Raw genomic sequence first — 20,315 nt, 5'->3', positions numbered from 1 at the left:
TTTCGCTCAGAGCCTTAAAAATTTCCATACTGTAAAATCTGATAAACAAACATATTTAATTCGTAACGCAAAACATATATTGTTTGGCTACGTAAATACACATTAGGCCATAATTTAATTTTAGGTCATGATATCAGCTGTTGCATTAATAGATCACAGCAGAAACGATCACTCAAACAAAATGAATATATTAAACAGTTCTTCCTATACAAGTCCACTACAATTCAGCAGCCATTTTTTGATCTGTCCACATTTAGTACAACTATTAGCCAATCTATCTCGAAATTTAGCAATTTTTATAGCAATATTTTCTTTCCTTAAAATATACCACTCAAGAATGTGAGGAAACTGCGAATCTGCTTAACTTTACAAATAACTAGCCCGAAATCCCATTGCACACTGCTTTACTGTTTTGTCATTCTCGTTCATAATATAACACTCTTGACTTTCACTATTCACTTTCTAATTTATCAAAGTTAGCACACATGTGTATGCCTAATAAAACACGTACATATCAAAAAATAAAAACTTTTTTGTCCTTGAGAAGAATAATCTAAATAAATAATAATAATAACAACAAATCAACAAAAAAAATGTTGAAACTGATTATAGAAATTGCTGAATATAAGAATAACAAAAACGAAAAGACGTGGAAGACGTCAAAACGCGCCAACACAAGAGCAACGAAGATTGAAAAATTAATAAATTTAAACCAATAACCAAAATCTATCGCCGACTTTATTAAGGCTCGGGCGTGCTTTCTGCTGAAGTTTTTTCTATTACGACGCATCGAACCTTTTGAGTGAACAAAATTGTTAGGAATGGTCTATACCGCCTTCCAATGGCTTCACCAGCTTTTTTGTTCTAGTTTATACATGAGCTAAAATAAATTAACAGTCGAATTCAATTGACTCTTAGAAACCAATCTTTTACTATTTATTACTAAAAAAAAATATAAGGTATATAAGCAAAGCTAAAAAAAAGGAAATAATAACTCATGTATAAAAAATAAAAAGGAAAAAAAGCATGTACACAACGAGCACAGGGCACACCTACAGCCGGTACGAATCCAAGTTGCAAGTGATTTTTTCAAACTTTTCGCACAATGTCACGGTGACTTGTGTCCCACGAACAGTCCCCACGCGGTTGCTTATAAAGGAAATACCCGTGCTTTATCCGTATAGAAACAAACGGAGCCGATGAAACCTATTTACCGAAGATCATAAGCCCTTGGCCGTTCGGTGCACTGCCCTAGCTATGGTCTCGGCCTATGATTTTTAATGGGAGACCCAAAGTTGGTCCAACGATCCTCTAACCTGTTTTCTTCACCCAAAAAAAAAAAAAAATTACAACATTTTTACATAAATGTATATATATTTTTTTCTTTTCTTTTTAATTCATATTACTTTTAATAGAAAAATCAATATCAATATCTCTACATTAAGTAGAAGGGGACGGATTTAATAAGTTATAAGTATAACGTATAAGTATGTATGAATACTTAAATTATGTTAGGTTCATATGCTAAATATGTAAAATAAATACGATGAAGAACCTTATATGCCGATTGTTTGTTACTGCAGATGATGACATTGATATTAGAGATGATGAAGTTAATAATGAAGTTGATTACGTAACGAAGAATGGAACTAAGTACCTTTGTTATGTATAGAAGAAATTATCCATATATATTGATAGTTTCGGTGCACTTCTGACATAACGTTAATTTAAATGCAGTTGTGTGTATGCTTTCATAAATATATGTGCAAATAGTTGTAGTTGTAGCTCACATACAGCTTACTGCACCTATTGCAATTCAGTGTAATTTAACATGCAATAATAACAATCTTCAAATCAATTTATATATATATATTATTCATTTAAGTAACATACATTACAATAGATTTATTTGTGAATGTTTTCTTTTTAATTTGTTTTCTTTAAGTTCTGGCATTTTTCTTGTGTTCTCACTGTTTTCTTAATTGTGTCCAGCTCTTATTTAGCTCTTAATTTACTTACCCTTTTCGATTTATTAGTCAATTTCTTCGAAACAATGACCTTAACAATTACCATGGTCATCGCTATTCCTCTGCGTGACCATCTTTTTCTTTTTAATAGATCACGCCATCACCAAATATTAAATATAGCGTCAACCGCAAGTACAAAAGTTGACAAAAGTTTTCGCTCTACGCATACTTAATGTACTAACTAATAATTAATTTACTAACGAGATTAATAACACGACTTTTAACAGGATTGTATTTAAAACAAAGATTACGAAAAAAAAAGAAATAAAACCAATATTGCATACGCTAATCACATGAAGGTAAGAGTTTAGTTTTGTATTATTCTTGGTTGTTCTGAGTTAGCATTGATGGCTAGAAGTTGCGTTTATAAAAGAAAACAACGGTAAATTGAGAACAAAATAAATTCCAAATAGCTTAATCAGACCATAATTAAAATACGCCTGTTCATTCCAATTGGACATCCCAAAGAAGGACCTTCTGAGGTTATGCAGAATCCAATGGAAATGCCTTCGCCTAGTTCTTGGTGGCATAAATTCTACACACATACTAAGCTTGGAACTGATGGCAAATGTTATGCCTCTAAAAGAATTTTTTTTTTTTTTGAGAATAATCCGGCCTTAGCTTTCATTTATAACTTTGTATCATTAAATTCCTCCCTTCTTTCTTTAAAATTTTTGTTGACAAAACTAGTAATCTCAACATTCTAAAAACAAAATTAAATTTGGTGCTCAATATTTTCGATCAGTAATTAACTTTTTACCAGTGAGGAAATCCACAATTACTCCGACCGAGGTACACAACCGTCACTCGAACTTGGTCAATAAAAAATGGAAACATTTTTCATTCATCTTTTCTGATGGATCTAAGGCTGATGTTGCGAGCTAGAAGCCATCCACAAGCGAATACTCAAGTTCAAAAGAAATTCCTTATAGTGTCAGACAGTAAATCTTTGTTATCCGCTTTACAATAATTTATCTCGTGTAAATCTCACCCCTACTTATTAGAAACCAGTTCCTTATTTTATAGCCTCAAGTCTGATACACTTTGTTTTCATTTTCTCTGAGTGCGCAGTTACATGGGCATTCCTAGCAACAACACTGCAGATAAAAAGGCATTTTCCAGACCATCATACACAGTTACAGTTCTTAGCACACTCTACAAAAAGCATTCACCTCTTTCTTGGCAACAGCGATGTTCGTCATTTATACTCTTTATTTGCAAAAATAAATAAAGCCCCTTGGCTTATCAATTGCGGACTTAGACGTGACATAATTTGTCAGACTAATGTTAAATCAAACGAGATGTAATGATCATCTATTCAAAATTAACATAGTAGATAAACCTTTATGTACATGGGGAGTCTTACAAGTTCCGGATCACATATCCTATTTGTCTGTCCGAATTTTGCCACTTCTATTCGCCATTCCCTACTTTGCAAATTGAGTATAAGCGGTCTTCGTGACCACAGCAGTCTTGACATTTTGCTTTCTGGAAATTTAACAGCTTACGTCGCAATTTTTTCATTTTCAAATTATATCATCAAGACTTATAAGCGTTTACAGTCAATTTATGAACCTACTCTCTTTTACACTTTTTTGCTCTCACATCCACCATTCTTTCATATAATTTTTGCACTCATTTACCGCATTACGTTTTACACATCGGAATTTACTCCTCGCTCTTCTGTTGTATCCTTCGGAACGGAAGAGTAATATGCGTATTTTCACAAAAGTTATAAAAAATAACGTGGCGGACGTAAAACAAGCAATATAATAAAAAAATTTAATCAAATAACTAAAATAAATAAATAATAATATTAAATTACAAATCTAACCCCAACTTTACTAAGACCCAAACAAAGAGCTCAGTGTTCACATTAGGCCTTCCTTATACATCGCAGCGAATTTTCGGTTGTTAATTTGCTGAATAACAGAAAAAGAAGAAAATTTTTTATTTGCAAACAGCTGAGTCAAAATAAAATAATAAACAACAACAAAATGTATCGAGCAAGAACTTTAAGTTAAGTAAATAAACCCCTTTCTCTATTGGCTTACTTTGTTTCATCCCAACAAACCGAAAATAAAATATTAATTAAAAACATTTAAATTCGGAAAATTTGCAGAAAATATGTCGTGTCTGTCTATAAAATGTAAGATTGCAAAGTAAATGTATCATTGCAAAGTAAAATTAAGCGAAATTAGCGAGGAAGTTAGCTGAGAGCATTACTTGAATGTAACGATTTCAGAATTAACAGAAATATTTATTAGCAGTAAAGTAAGCATATTAAATACGTATATGACATATATACGTATCATAAATCGCGTTTTTAGTCTGATCTTCTGGAACTAGATGAAGAGATTCCCAAATCATTAACGGCAGACTATAAGGTTGTAGAAGTAGATGATTAGAGAAAGTCATAAGAAACTTACGGTCAGTCGAATACTAAAACTGATGCAATATATGTGTCAATATTGTCCACAAGAATTTGCAAACTTCGAATACTTAAAAACCCATCTGCAAACAATAAATAAAAGTTGATTTTGTACTCAAGCGTTCAATCTAAGGGCCGATCTCTTCAAGCACATATAGAAAGTACACAAAGAATGAAAATGGGCGATATTTCACAAAAAACTTGGCTGTCAGTGTAACTTGAGAAGTCATACCAAAGAGTTGCATGGAGTAAAATTATTAGCCAAACTGGCTTTGATTGATTTTGTGAGAAAGACCACCAAGTAGAGTGATAAAAACGGTGGTAATAAGAATTTACAAACAGCCGATGGAGTTAAAATATAAATTAAAGTTAACCTTCATTTTCGTTTTCGGTAGTATAATAAATTTTCAATTGATTTTTAAGAATAATCGCCTGGAGTCTATATCAGCACTAAATTAAAGTCCATATCTCCCAAACTTATAGCTTCATGCAAAAAGGCTTTTTTCTCAGTAAAGTGAGAAACCATATCATAACCAATTGTGGAGTAGACTATAGCTATTGTATATTGTTGCCTAATATTAATAATCATTTTTAAGAATATTTTTGTATATCGATTCTATGGTTGGGAGAACAATTAAGAAGTAATGCAGCGAACATTTTCACTATGAAGTTTTTATTATTTGTACTTCGTTAATTAGCGTATTTAATAATTAAAATAAAAATATGCATATATTAGGTATATAAACAGTTGGTTTGTACGAGAGGAGAACCAGCTGTTATTTTTCGGATTTTGTCAATGACAATCAAATGTAAACAAAATTTCCCTTTCGCCTGCTTTTTCATTTACATATGTTTGATAACGAGGAAAATGACACGAAAGTCTTACGCGATCGAGAAAAAAACCATTTATCGGCATGTTCCCGAACGAAAGTTAACTTTCAGATATGCGATTAACCACCTGAAAACCGGAAACGTATGCTAATTTTCAGTTACAATCGTTGAACAATTTTTCAGGACGTGCGCCTTCATTGTGTTCATGTTTAACGATTTCCATATGTTCAACTTTTGTTCCCAGACCGAAAGCAAAGTGAAGCTTCATTATGTTAATTCCCATAGATATTTACGATTGCGGTATTATCGATAACATAATTACTTAACATGCCATCTCAATTATTTCTTTAAGGCTTACTAATGTCTCACATTGTTTATTCGATGTATCTATATGTATAAGTATGTATATTTACGATTATGCATATGTAAATATATATCTGATACAGATACGTATTAAATATATATCAGCCCTTATTAAAATGAAATTTAACTCTTAATCGTTCAACAGCAAGTATGTGGCTTGAATAAAAATTCCTAATAAATCAAGAGAAACGTGGTTGATTAACATGCCAGAAACTAGCAAAACTGTATATAAAACTGTATAAAAATAATTGTGTGAAAATATTCGCATTCATAGGCTACTCTTCGGCAAATCTGCGTATATCTGTCACATAAAAAACGGTGTACATTTTGTGCTTTGCTTTTACGCAACATGTACAATTACTTTGTTTTAGTATGCCTATAAATATTTCCAGTCTAAAAGAAAAAACCTCGCTTTATGTGTATTGCTGCTCCACAACAAATGCGTACATCTAACTGGCTCCAAGCTCCACCTTTGTTACAATATTTGTGCAAATGAAATAATGCTTTATGTTAGCACAAAATTTTGTAATGATAGCATTTGCAAAAACCCCGAATAGAACATTCAATGTAAGTCATTCCACAATAAATCTTTGTGTATAAAAAAACATAAATATCGAAGATACCATTGAATTTATACAATTTTGATTATTGAAAAATTTAGGTTTGTTTCACATGTGAATAGTTGCCTAGCTAGAAAAATCAGCAGCATCCACATCTACGAACGTATAGACAAAAAAATTGGGAGTTGATTCAAACGGTATTGTAATGTATTTATTTTAGCAAAATTTATCTATTTTTGTATATTAAAACATTGTTATTCTAGATCCACACATTAAGCTTTAAAATTTAAGGCATAATCCATAGTGTCTATATTATTCGGATGTCTTGTGGGTAATCGCAAATTAAAATACAAGTGGCGGTAGGTATTAAAGAATTGACAGGAAAGAAATAATTACTTTTATTAGTTTGCAGAAACAGAACTGCAATGTCATTTGTAATCAAAGGAACATTTTGTTATTCGAATAATGTTTGACTCAATTCTGAATCCAATCAGATTCCAACCGCTGTATGTTTGTTTAGGACACACGAATATTTCAACTTTGATACTTTTTAAGTTATTTTCTTTTATTAGAAATGCAATTAAAATTAGTATAAAAACGGCAACCTTTAATTTGTCGAACACCTGCGTGTACGTAGACAGGGATCAGTCAATTCAAACTGGTTTGGAAATCTTAAAAGGGATCAATGACTGCATAAAACGTAAATAGTTTCAATCAGCGTAAATATAAATATTTACTCAGCCGGTTTTACTTGCTATTGTTCCGGTGAAATCATGATGAAGACTTCGAAAAGCATTCTCAATTTTTTTCATTTTTAACGATCTTGTTAGATTAACTTCGAAGGTCAAGTAAATAGATCCAACGAGTCGTCAACAATTCCTAAATATTATATATTAGTTATAAGTTGCTAAATTGTAAGGAAATTTCAAATAATATATTTGTGCATTTCATATTGCTTATTGTAGGTACCTTGTTATAGCCAGGTTTTCTCCTTATATTTTGCATTCTCTTGTATTCCTCTGAATTTCGTTTTTGCTACTGAAACAATGACATAAAGAAAAAATAGAGTGCAGGATTATGACGTCAGAAATTGGTATATTTCTCCTGCCCACAAATTTTGATCATCTTGATCTCACAATCAAATGCGACACACGTATGTGCATGGTAGAACATTGGCTATACGACACAACAAGTAAGAAAATTATATTCCGGTGAGTTAGAGTCTTTACATCCATAATTTTGTACATGTAAATATTATATATATATATATAAAACTCTATCATAACTCTATGATATTAGATGGATGTCGTCGTTATTTTGTTTTCACAGAATATACGTACAAACTTTTACTGTTTTATCGATTGCAGGGTGTGCGCAATGAGCAAGAAAGTGATTTTTTTTTCTGTTCGAAAATGTACATGTTCCTAGTTTACCACACAAATTATCAAGACGAATAGAAGGACATGTTTAAATTGATTCACAACTTGGTGCTGAAGATAAATACATATATTTTTTACAGCGTCTTTGAAATTATCTTTTGACAAAATGTATCTATCCTTAGTAGTATCCTTAGTAAACGTTTTATCAGTTCGTTTATTGGCATTGTAAGGTCCAGTATAATTCTATTATAAAGGTTTTAATACGGAATCGTTCTTTAAAAACACGGGAACGTGTTGAGTTATTCTGCAAGCTTGCATATTTTGGATATTCTCTCAAAATGTTTTACTCAACCAGTATTTGCCCAAGTCTTTTGAATTACGAATTGACCAGCGCGTTGTAAAGTTGCACCATAGACTAATTCAGCAGGTACGTAACCAGCATCAGCGTTTACTGAACTGCGACCTCCAAGCGGTGCTAACGGCGAAATATCTATCCACTTTGTATCACTGTGACATTTAATAACATTTTCCAAAGTTCCATTTTATCTTTCAATTTGAGTGTTACTTTAACGATGATACGATATTGTATGGAGGAGTTTTGGCGAATTCTCAAAATAGAGAGGATGTAAATTGTCTGCCTTGATTGGCTGTAATTTGAATCTGTGAATACATGTAAAACAATCTCTGTAATTTTTGGGGAAGATAAGGGATCAATGATAATCATGCTTATATGTTTAAAATGTTATCGATTGGCGTTTTGGCACGTTTACCAATTATTGATTTCAGACAGGATATGCAAAAATTGATGGCAACATGGACCGTTCAATAATCATTTTGAATGAAGATTTTGAATTACAATGTTATTTATAATATCAAACATTACTTTGCGAAATTTTTGTCACGTATAGATGTATTACAGACGTAGAGTAATCAGAAAGAAGTTCTAAATTTCAATTAGGTAATCTGATTTTCTTCAAAGCAAGGATGTATGATGGGGATTCAAGTAAATTTTCTAATTGCAATAGCCGCCTTGTATTTCAGTTTTGAGAAAAAACAGAGCGTTACCCAACACTCATTAAAGTGCGGTTGAAAAACTGCTTTCATACCAAAATCTGGCAGTGTCAATCCAAAATGATGGAGGTAATCCTTTGATCGCGTAGTTTAGAAGTGAGGCGTTGGGGTTGTTTTTTAAAACAATCGGATGCGTTTATTACTTCATCTGTCCGAAGAATTTTTGGTTTATCGTTTTTTATACCCATCACTGAAGAATGAGGAGTATATACACTTTGCCATTGGCCCGTCTGTATAATGTCTGTTTTAAACATTCTTCTGGTCACAAAAATGAAGTTATCGACTTCAAATTTGGCAGAAACATTAGAATCGTTTGAAGGACACATTCCCAGCTCCGCGTAAGCTTAGAACACCTGTTTTTCAAAAGAAATCAAAAATTGGTTTTTTGCTCATTATTCTATATTAAACTATAGCAACTAAACGTACAAAAATTTGAACGCATATTCTATGGGCCATGCTGTAGCGTACAAAAATGAAACTAATTGACCACGCCTACTCAATATTAGAGTATGTGAAAAGTTAATTGTTTTTTCAATATTTTTACAACGCGCAGAAACAAGCTTCGAAAACTCCATAAACTATACAAATTCTTGGCCAGTTTCCAATTTTCAATTTACTTTAATCATCTGTTTATCTGTCCATCTGTCTGTGTGCGCTAAACGTTTCCAAATACACATCTACAACGACCACAAAAGCTGATATTTTGAAAATAGAAAAAATCAGCTGCGCCCACTTGATATTACTCTCTATAAAAATTTTGTTCTTTTACTTCTTTTGTCTTTTTTAGGACAACGGTGATGAGTATAAAAGTTTCTGCCCCGACCAAATTTAATTTCTTTACTTTTTTTTTGACATTTTCTAAATCAATGAAAACAACTGTCTCGGGATGAAAATTAATAAGATCAAAAAATTTCCTAAGACCATGTATGTGTCCTAGAAGTTCATATTTTGTAATTATTTTTACACGATCTGGATTTGGTTATAATTCTTTTGAATCTAATATTGTTGTACATTGACACGCTTAGCTTCGTTATCCTACCGATAAGGCGTTTTCTTTTGACATTGATATTTGATTGGTTCAACGCATTTGTTAACCCTAATTCCAAACATGAAATGAAACCAACACAATTGTTCAGATGACGTAGGTGATTTTTTTTGCCGCTGCGGCTTCTGTTTTTATTTCGCATTCGATATTGGAACTTACTTCCGTCGATACATTTAGACAACTTAGTGATTATGGCCTGGTTGTTGGAAACCATTTCATTCGAATTTGTCGACATCAGTGTGTTTACAGAAGAACAACCTAATTGGTCATTAATCTTGTCTGCCATAATCACGAGTGGGTCTAAGCTGTCTGAGCTGACTGTCAAAATTGCTTTAATCGTTGACGCAACCACAAAGTTTTCGACAGATCATTTGACACTTTTCCGGAAGATAGTTGACACGTTCAATAGAACCGAAAAGTGTATGATATTTGGTGATATTCAAAGTAATTCCAGCTGTAAAAAGTTGACTCTCCATATGAGTAAACCAAAGGCTGAGGTTAGTCTTCCAAAAAGGTGTAACCTTCTCAGCAACATGTACAATGGGTTCTCAAATCAAGAAGTGGCCTACTGAAGAACACATGGTTATTTTAATGTAAAATTTTTCAGAAAATATTTTATTCTTTAGTTTCTATCTAATCATTGCTTATTACCAAGTAATTCTTCCCACGTTGACTTCAGTTGTTTACGTAGGCAGTAGGCTTGCAACTGCTACTGCTAGGTTATTGCTTTAAACTGTCATTACACTGAAAAAACCATCCTCTCCATTATCTATATATATTAATAACTACCTATTTTTCAGTTCTGTTTTGTTGTATAAATTCTAACATCGAAACCAAGGACCATTCATTTGAAATATTTCTAGTTACCAAGTTATGTCTTATATATTTGTTTGTAGTTTCAGCGGTTAAAGGAGAATTTTAAATTCCTCAATTATCTTCGGAATCTATCCTTGCAATGGCAAAATCAGAACCAGACAACTTGTTGACTTGTTTTTCATTATTGCGAAGGTTAAAATGCTATATGGTAAAGTTCCGTAAGATAGTCATCCTCTTAAAAATAAATTCTACGGTTTTGTTCTACAATTTTCCGTTCATAAGATCCACGTGTTAGTAAAAAATAAAGCTGCTTTCACTCTTGTATTAAAGGAGCCGGTACGTCGCTATTCCCGAGTATACGGGTTGGTTTTTTTTTTTTAAACAAATTGTGCATGTATTAGATACTACATACTTCACTATTCAGTGCAATGTACAGAATATTTCTTCCAAGGCTTCTATATTACCATTAAAAGATGAAGATACCTAAGGTCTACGTATTAAAACAATTTGATGGTGTTCAAATTTTGATGCAATGAATTTATTTCGTTTTGATTATCGCGTTGGGGACTTCATCTTTTAGTGTAGTTCATTAATTTTCGAAGAGATTTTCAAAAAGATATATTCGACAACTGAAAAGAAGCCAGAACATTTTTTACTCAACTCAACATCTATTATTGATTTGCTGCCTCGTACGAGCAGAAGAAGATTTTCAAACGGTTGTCTATTCTAGGGGAATTCCTGTCTCGTACGTCGGTTAGACAAATTCGGTTTTTAAATGTAACAAGTTTTTTCAATGTGTAACGATCAGCTCAAATCCCGTATGCAAAATTTTCTTTTTATAAGCAGTCCAGGAATATGAAGTATTTCTCTGTGAAAGCATTTAAAGAAAATGTTTCACATATACTGATGTAAGGTGTCCGTATTAGAAGCTAACATCTAATTGTATGCGTGATTTGTGCGTATAAAAACTAAGCTATGTACTTTATGTTAGTTTGTGTATAAGGACACTAATTTGTATTTTTAGGAAGTGGGAAGAAAATTTCTATATATGACTTAGGAATGATTTATTTACACAATGAAAGCAGGAAAGAAAGAATATAAAAATTAAGCTTTAAAGGACATCGATCTATTTTCATCAATATTGTTATGTAATATCGAACGTAATTGATTTCCTAAAATAATATATAATTACCTAATCGTTTATACGGTTTTGCTGCGATAGGATGTCAAGGATTCAAAAAGAAAGGCGAATTACAAACAAAATGAATAAAATCGTTCAAGAAGTACATAATAAGTACTCATTTTTGAACAATCTGCTGACTAAACTCTGGAGATCATGGTTTAAATCTAATATAACTTTTAAACTTCATTTGCGAAACGTTCGATGGAAAAACGACAAGGCTACGCCAGATTGTGCTTATCAACCCACAAAGGTCAGAAAACATATTTTAGCAAATGAAAATTTATGTGAATGTTTGCAGCTTTTATTGCACTTAGATCGAACAGTTGGCTAATATTATTACTCATGGCATCTGGATAATACCGGCAATTGTATGCGCTAATAAGCTATTCGAGCGATCAAAAAATTCGAGTCAGTACCTTGTATGTTGGGTGTATGGGGGTGCTCTAACAATGTTGTTTATAATATCCACATTCTTCCATTGCTCTTGTTTTTGTACAAACCACAAGTAAGTTATTGAACATCAAATATTCGAAAAGAAAAAAATAGTCAGTAATTTTAGTGGCATTAGAAATATTTTGCATCGCTGTGATCGAGCTATGATTTACATATTCATTGCTGGTTCATATTTCCCATGGTTACAACTTCAAAATCCTCGTCATTTGAGCCTTTTAGTTTGTATGGAATGGATGATATGGGTAATGGCTGCAATTGGAATAACGTATCAGCAGGTAAAATGTATTGCTCAGCTTTTTTTGCTGGCAAATTTTGGTTAAAAATATAAAAAACTTAAAACTGTTTTTGATTACAGTTGTTTCATGAACGTTTTAAATGTTTAGAGACATGCTTTTATGTAATTATGGGTCTCGGACCAGCAGTAGCGGTTCTTTCTGCAGGCCACCAGTTTCATGGCATGACCGAGCTTAAATTTGGCGGTTTTCTGTATATTGTCGGAGTTTATTTTTTCAAGTCAGATGGCATCATCCCAATGGCCCATGCAATTTGGCATTTATTTGTGGTATTTGCTGCTACTTGTCACTATTATGCCATCCTTACGTATTTGTATCCTTTGGAGAACACTACACCCAGTAACTAATGCTATTAGCGTTAAAAAGAAAACATTAATTTATTTCCTACATGCTAGCTTATTCTCTTTCTCTTAAGTCAGGAGAGACTCGATTAAACGTTTCCAAAATTTCAAAAGTAGCCTTAAATCAGAAAATATCATGTCTACTAGTTAACGTTGTGTGTAGAAGTCGTTTTCGTTATATAATGAAATGTGTGCTTACATCTTAAGTTTACGTAGGGCAATTTGTTTGTATATATACAGAGTAAATATATTACGCAGTTTATACTTTTATATATTATAAAACCTAAAATAATGTTATGTTTCCTACCTTTACGCTAACCGCGCTCTCAAAAAATGAACCATAACATAAGTAATCCTAGGTGAAGGTAAAGTTTTTCACAATATTTAGCAAAACAAGCGATCTTGTTCAACTAAATATATTTCACTGTATTTAATTACTTGCAACCATTTGCCTAAGTACGTCGTTACGCTCCTTCAGTAGAAGTCGCTAAAGTCTTTAACCAACCTTTGATAGGTTTTTCGCTAATTTTGGGCGCTTCTGATCAGTTACAAGCTTTCATTTGGCTTATTGTAAGAAAAGTTTTGGTACAGCCAGTTAGTCAATATTGCAATTATTTTTCTACTCCCTATCTGAACGAGTGAAAGTCGTGCTTTAATCTATATACAATCTTTCGGACACTTTCACTGCAAGCTGCGCAGTGGGCTTGCGGCGTGTCTCGCGCTTTTATGGAAAAATTCTAATAAAACTTCATATATCTCAGGGATCTCGATGAGAGTGAAAAAATAAATTCAACCGCTACGGAGTGACGCACAAACGTAATATATTTCAAGATCTATATCATAAATATTACCGGAAACCCACACCTTATAAGTACATTCTTCACCAGTGGAATTGATTTAGCCATGTTATTCTATAAAGCTTCTCTCAACTAAAATTGTTGTAAACTTTTTTCCATGACTCTCGAGGAACCAAATCCCGAAATTGTTAAAATCAGTCCAATTGTTAAAACCAGTTCGTGTTTGTAGTTACTTTTTTCGTTTTATTAAATTACGCAACGTTGCATTGAATCAACAAAACGAGAACTAAAGTTTTTGCACTTAGGATCCATCAAAGTCAACGTGCAAGCTTGAAATATTGAGAAATCGGCTCAAAGATTCGTTAAAAATTATTAAACAACTCCAAAAATCAGAAGTAGTATATAATTATAATTTGTAGTGTAAGTAAGTACTTATAAAGTTTTGCTAAATTTCCATTCCTAATTCCTGAGAGTTCCGGTAAGAAGCAATAGAATATGACTAATCAAAGAAATACGTATATATAGCACTGTTATATAATATAAAAATATTTAAGAAAGCAGTCCTCAAGGCGGAAGAGTATATATTGTCACTAGTATGTGCCTTCACATTGTAACGCAAGTAGGTCAAGCGACATATGTACTTAAAATGAATAGCATTTGAGACATAAAATAATTAAAATGTAATACAACAACGGAGCAAGTCAACAAACTATTGTCTACATAAAGTGAAAGTGTAATTTAAAATAAGTATTCGTTATATATGTTTACTTACATAGAACAGGTAGGACCATCTAAGCAGAATTCTTCATTTTTAAAATTGTCAAATGCACTTAAAAAAAAGGAGAAAAATGCATTTCCCTGTTTTCTTCATTTGGTAAAGAAAGTTGTTTAATAAGTTCATGTTTTATTTTTTTAGGTGATATTTAAAAGGTGAAATGACAATTCGTTAAGATAATGAAAATATTATTGATTCCGAGATTTTGATGGGTTCTTATAATTTTTGCGCATCTTTATTATTTGGCAGCAAATACTATACACTGGTTTTGTTTCATAAAGACAATCTAGAAAAACTAATTAAAAAAAAAACTTTTTTTAGCCGACCATATATCATAAGTAACCAAATATGTAAATTCTTCACCCCTATCATTAAGACACGTATCTGCTACTTCATTTTCTTATGTCTTTTTACAGAAAAACATAAAAAGTAGATATATTAACCCAAAACAAGGGTTTTTCTATTATTGTTTTGTTTTTTCTGTTGTACGTAAAATTTTTACAAACATGTGATACTGCAATATTTCTCTCTAAATATAACCATCAATTAAAAAAACATTTCATTGTAATAATTGTTTTCGGTCTATGTGTAAATCGATAGACAGTGTCCATTGTTCACTTGCGAAAACCATCTTGATTTGCACTAAAAATACGCAGTTTTATATTGCATATGCCAATGGCTATGGCATAATTTGTGTAGACATTGAAGTCAATGGAGTTGGAAAATTGGTGTTTAGGGGCGATATTCTAAACAGGGGGGGTTATCTAACGATATTGAAGCAAAATTTGAAAGAAAGCGCGGATAAATTTGCTGTTTTGGAAATATTCAAATATCACCAAGATAACGATCTCAAGCATAAGTCAATAATGGATCCTACACAACTACCCCAAAGTCCTCCATCCTCTTTAAAAAATCACCAGGCATAAACCCTACGCAAAATATGTGATGAATTGGACCGCCATGTGCGAAAACACTCGATGCATTCAGTTCTAAAAACCAGATTATAAGAGGAAAGTCGTCAGATCCCTTTTTTTCACGTAAGAAAAATTATACAAAATATGTCAAAATGGATACTCTACCAAATATTAATTTTTAATATGATGCTGCTTTTTCTTCGCATATGAAAAAAAAACCTAACATTAATAGCTATGTTTTTGAAGTTATTTAATTCTCTTGTTTACTGGAATAACATTTTGCTTGGTTTTTTTTTAATGTGTATACCTTAGTAGTACAAAATAATAAAATACATTTTTACGTTTGGACAATGGACTAGCTTTAACAAGCGTGTATTTTTTGTAGAGCGAAAAAACCCAAAATGAGACTCACTGTACATGTTTTCGTAAAAATAGGTATATAAAGCGTGGCTCAAAATTTGAAACAGGGAAGAAAAAGACATTTGTTATAATTGTAATTTATTTATAGAATCAATGTGCATAGGATAGGATTATGGGTGGAATAGTATATCAGGCAATTGGCCTTCATGACTTTGCTGACGCATGCGCACTTCTTCATCGAAATCTACCATGAGCTACCATTTCGTATAAATGGAGGTGAGTTTCGTTGACGCAGCGCTGAGTCTCCTCCTTTAAAATACTGGCGGTTGTGGGTTTTTTGATATAGACCGTTGACTTCAAATAACCCCATAAAAATAAGTCCAGTGGTATTAAATCACATGATCTATGGGGCGAATTGTGATCAATGAAACGAGAGTATACCAGCAGGATATGCCTCATTCAGTAATTGAATTGTTTAACGGAATGTATGGCAAGTGGCAGGTCTTTATAAAACCACATATCGTTCCAATCAATGTTGTTTAATTTACGCAGAGAATTGGGTTATCATAGTGCGATATTGACCACTACTACACATTAGCCATTACTTGACCATTCTTATTTTAGAAGAAATATGGTCCAATGATGGTCCAAATAAGGCCCAACTGTGATCGCCAAACTTATTTTCCATTATATATGAATATATCAATATATCAATGAATAATGAAACCTTGTTGCTTTTTCGCGTAATGCTCAGTTTTTACTAACGCTCACCTGGAAACTGTTTTTTTTCTTTGGATTTGTCAACACATTACTGCACAAATGGCGCCAAATTGATATCTTGCGCAAATTTTGGGAGGCCTTATATAAACCTTGGTATGTATTAAAGTTGAAATTACCAAGGAAGAAAAAGAAATTTAAAATGCTATCATATACAGAAATGCTATTGTATCTAAAATGGGTCCTATTCGATTCGGTATTTTCGTTATTCTAACGGATCGATATTACTCAAAAAGCTTCCTTTATATACCTTGGGATATTTTTTGAGCGGTGTTGATTATGCAATATTAAATTGCAAAGTTTTCATCTCTAGTTTTCCTTATAGAAGCAAAAATCAATAAAAAATGCATGAAATTATGCACGTGGAGATTAGTGAAAAAAAGTCGATTCCGTAGTAAAAAAAAATTGCTAAACTGTTTAATTAAATTTCTTTTAACGGCTTAATTGTCACTATTAAACTTCCACCTTTAAAAGTTATATATTCTCATTAGCTGTAAATTCTGAGTTAACTTAATCGTCGGCATCCGTGGGTCTTGCTTCCCGTCTTTTGTTAGTATTGAAGTAGAAAGATAGAAATTAGCACATATGGCTCAGATTGAAAAATGGAAATCACCCCAAAATCAATATTTTTAATTATTGAATTATGAAAAATGAGAGATTTTGTGAAACATGGTTGAAGCTATGTACTTATAAAAAATTTCCATTCTTGTGATAACTTCGTTTAGTTTAGTATCAGATAGTATTAAAATTCGAAATTAGTTTTTATTTGGACAGATTAACAAGTATTCCCATGCAGTAAGAGAATGTTTTTCAATTACCTACTTACCTAAAGCGTAAAATGAAGTTGCTTTAAAAGTGGGTTAAAATTCCAGTTTGTTGTTATTCTCATTGCAGATGTTCTTTTTTTTTTGTGAAAGTTACGTGAAAGGCATAATTGTGACGACCAAAGACGGAGCGCGGTTTGGGCCTAAACTTTAGATTAGATTGTTTGTAGTACGTTTTCCTGAGTATAGAGTAAATACCTTTAATTATGACCATGAAAAAAGTTTGGCAGTTAGGGATCTCATTCGAAACAGATGATATTAAATCAGATCGAAAGATAGATTGACAACGCCAATCAGGATAAGGGTACTAATCGACATGACTTACAGAGTGATATTTACGTTAGTCGTGCTTCTCCTTTTCGCTGCCGACATGTGCAGACGTGTGCGCGGATTGGTTCAAAATAAAACAAATATCTTAAATACAAATATAAATTATAATATAATAATAAGTGATGAATGAATATAAATGATGATAGTGAAATTAGGTAGTGGACATTTTAATTTAATTGTAAGTCATGATAATTAAAGATAGTCTGGATGAAGGATAAGCAAATCAACGCATGTAGGTGTTTCTTTTTTTTTGGTGATGTTGTCTGATAAGTTAAATTACGGTGCCACAACAAATAGGAACTTCATAGTACGAACAAATTGCATAGGCAAAAGGAAGTGAGTAAATCTCTTAGTTCACGGGACGTTAGGATAAGGATATATTACACATTCTGTAGTGGTGTGCTCCAAGAGGATACTCTGAGAGTATTCCATCCCTAAATTGATAGGACATGCGTAACTTAGGTAAAAATATATAAGCCCGCGAACGCTTAAAAAGCAGCTTGTATATATTTTTACGTCTTTAGACAATGCAAACCAAAGCGGTGATGCACCGCACGAAATGAAAATAGTAGATTTAGAATTACCAACTGCTGAACAATAGCTGGAGACTCGATCAGTATAGGAATAGGTTTATTGAATTATTCCAATTTTGTACTTAAATATTTGATAGAATTATACGTGTTGTGAGGGACTGATTTGCCCATTAATCTATTGCTGGGCTAGCTCAGCGACTTCAGGTTGTATTTCACAAAAAATTTCTTTAAAGTGGTTCTTAGAAAAGAAAATTATAGTTCAGGATTTCTTTCACGTTCTTTTATATTCACATGTTTTCCTTTCTCCGCAAGTTTCACTTTTCTAGAGCAAGTTTATTTCAACATTATTTCTTTATATTTCTTAATTTTTCCTGTATCGATAAATGCACTGTTCTTAATCTAAAGGCCTAGCACCACCATTAGTTTAATTACACGTCTACTCTTTCGCAATTCCCGTGGCCAACTCCTTCTAACTTACCAACCTAACTTAACTAAACTTCGGCTTAAAAACTAATTCTTCGTAACTAACTATTCTCTCTCTTTGCTCTAATTTCTTTTTGCGTAATCCTAAACCGCTGCTAGTCTAAACTTAACTTTAAAGTAACCTAAACTTAACTTAAGCCTTACTTGACTCTAACACCTCCACCTGATCGGCGGAGAACCTGTGAGGCCAAAACGAGGGATGACTTTGGTTCCTCACAGATCCTCCGTTCTTCGGGGGAGTGATTGATGCTACTCCTTCCGCGGGGTGGCCAGTTGGCGAAAAGACTACGGCATGGTGGGTGCTTCTCCGCGCCTGCGGGTACGTCGGCGGCTGGACCGTTCGGCTGCCCATTCTCACATCATATACAGCTCCTCGTCTACCTATAGACTTCCTCCAATGCACGATCTTTCATGACCTTATGGACATGTTCGCTCCATAATGAAAGACCTTTGACCTGAGGTGTTGTTTGTTGTTGAGGTCAAAGTTGCTTTTGCTGAAGGGTTTGCCTGTTCCAACTGATAAGCAGCCGTTTAAGCTGGCATTTTGCTGTGCATATCGTCTTTGCTGCATGGGCAGCACCCTATTAGTTGGGCTGGTAGTTATTGTCGTTGTTCTTGTTCTTGAGTTCATTGTAATTATTGTTACGTTATTGTTATGATTATTATATTTTTGAGTACTGATTTGTGTTGGTACTACCGGTGCTATTTTGCTGTTCGGCCCCAGTGTCGTTACTGATGCGTGCATCGATGGGTGGGAATCCCTTCTCGTTCGTTGGTACCTCGTCGGCTACATTTCTCGCATAAGATGCTGGAGAGAGCGATCGTTATCTGGTGAGGGCCTCAAGTTCTGTTTGTATTTCTAACAGACGTGGAACGACGTCGGGCCTGTGATCCTGGTTTATGAATTGGGCCCAGCGCCTCCTCATCTCTTGCACAGTACCCGCAATGTCGAGGTCGAATTCCCCTAAGCAGGCTTGAAGCTCGTCCCTACGCAAGAAGTTAACCCAGGTTAAGCGCAACGTGGACTTCATGACGTCAACGTTAGGGGTGTTACTAATAAGGGGAATACACGATGAATAACTTTCCTGGGCGATTTGAGTATTGATTACTTTATTTCCTTTCTCTGACCCGTACAAATTTCTAAGGGGGTTAGTTGCCAATACATTTGTATGGTTGTTATTTGTAATAAATTTCAAAATTTCAAAAAGATATTTTGCATATAGATCGTAAGTTATTGAGGGAACAAGTCTTATATATATTTTTGTTCTTCTTATTTTTTGCTATTTTCCTTATTATCTTACGAGTACCTTAAGCTGTAGAGGCAGGAGTGTATATATAGGTGTAATACTATTAAATAATTTAATTAAATAATAACATTAAATTTACTCGTTTCACGATGGTTAGGGAAAGTTAAAGTAGTTAAAGATGAGAAAAAAGAACAAAATTAGCTACTTGAGTTTCTATTATTTTTTTTTTGTTTTTGAATTGGAAACTACTTTCAAACCTTTTGTGTGGTTATTAATAGGTATGAATACTTCCTTACTTATGCTTGTTCTTTTTTCTCCTTCATTCTCCTCTTAACCTTTTTTTCCCTTGAATTCAGATGTATCTAGTTTTGTTCTTTAAATTTAAATACTGTCTATCTGATAGTAGGTATGAGAGACAAGGTAAACGTGTTGTTACGGAAATTCCAAATCTAGTCATTTTCTAGAACGAAATGTACAATCTC

General features: G+C 33.0%; 1 protein-coding gene and 1 long non-coding RNA gene across 4 annotated transcripts in view; one reads left to right on the top strand and one right to left on the bottom strand.

The window, feature by feature from the left end:
- Positions 1-5,785: 5,785 nt before the first annotated feature.
- LOC119637523 (monocyte to macrophage differentiation factor) lies at positions 5,786-15,326 on the top strand. Of its 2 annotated transcripts, none has more exons than XM_038033585.1 (7): positions 5,786-6,219; positions 6,314-6,409; positions 6,476-6,571; positions 11,746-11,956; positions 12,021-12,211; positions 12,275-12,434; positions 12,515-15,326. In XM_038033585.1, the coding sequence occupies exons 4-7, from the start codon at positions 11,747-11,749 to the stop codon at positions 12,797-12,799; spliced, it is 846 nt and encodes a 281-aa protein (XP_037889513.1). In that variant the 5' UTR covers positions 5,786-6,219; positions 6,314-6,409; positions 6,476-6,571; position 11,746; the 3' UTR covers positions 12,800-15,326. The 2 variants fall into 2 exon arrangements, with proteins under 2 accessions (XP_037889513.1, XP_037889512.1); XM_038033584.1 differs by having other exon boundaries at positions 5,787-6,219; positions 12,266-12,434; positions 12,515-15,324.
- The window catches only part of LOC119637524, a 14,895-nt gene continuing 2,846 nt past the window's right edge, over positions 8,267-20,315 (bottom strand). The window contains exon 3 of one of the 2 annotated variants that reach the window (XR_005247269.1): positions 8,267-9,015. This is a non-coding gene — a long non-coding RNA (uncharacterized LOC119637524). Of the gene's footprint in view, positions 9,016-17,701; positions 19,640-20,315 lie in introns of those variants that run through there. The other variant, XR_005247268.1, reaches the window with a different exon arrangement.

The sequence above is a fragment of the Glossina fuscipes genome, unplaced genomic scaffold (genome assembly GCF_014805625.2).
Source record: "Glossina fuscipes isolate IAEA_lab_2018 unplaced genomic scaffold, Yale_Gfus_2 60, whole genome shotgun sequence".
Taxonomy (NCBI): Eukaryota; Metazoa; Arthropoda; class Insecta; order Diptera; family Glossinidae; genus Glossina; species Glossina fuscipes.
This window is presented reverse-complemented; position numbering and strand designations above follow the sequence as displayed.

Bases quoted from the DNA above. Each gene is read 5' to 3' on its own strand.
- LOC119637523 (XM_038033584.1), top strand. From the start codon at position 11,747: ATGTCAAGGATTCAAAAAGAAAGGCGAATTACAAACAAAATGAATAAA. The intron at 11,957-12,020 runs GTCAGAAAACAT...TATTGCACTTAG, and splicing joins GTGCTTATCAACCCACAAAG to ATCGAACAGTTGGCTAATAT. The intron at 12,435-12,514 runs GTAAAATGTATT...TTTTGATTACAG, and splicing joins TTGGAATAACGTATCAGCAG to TTGTTTCATGAACGTTTTAA.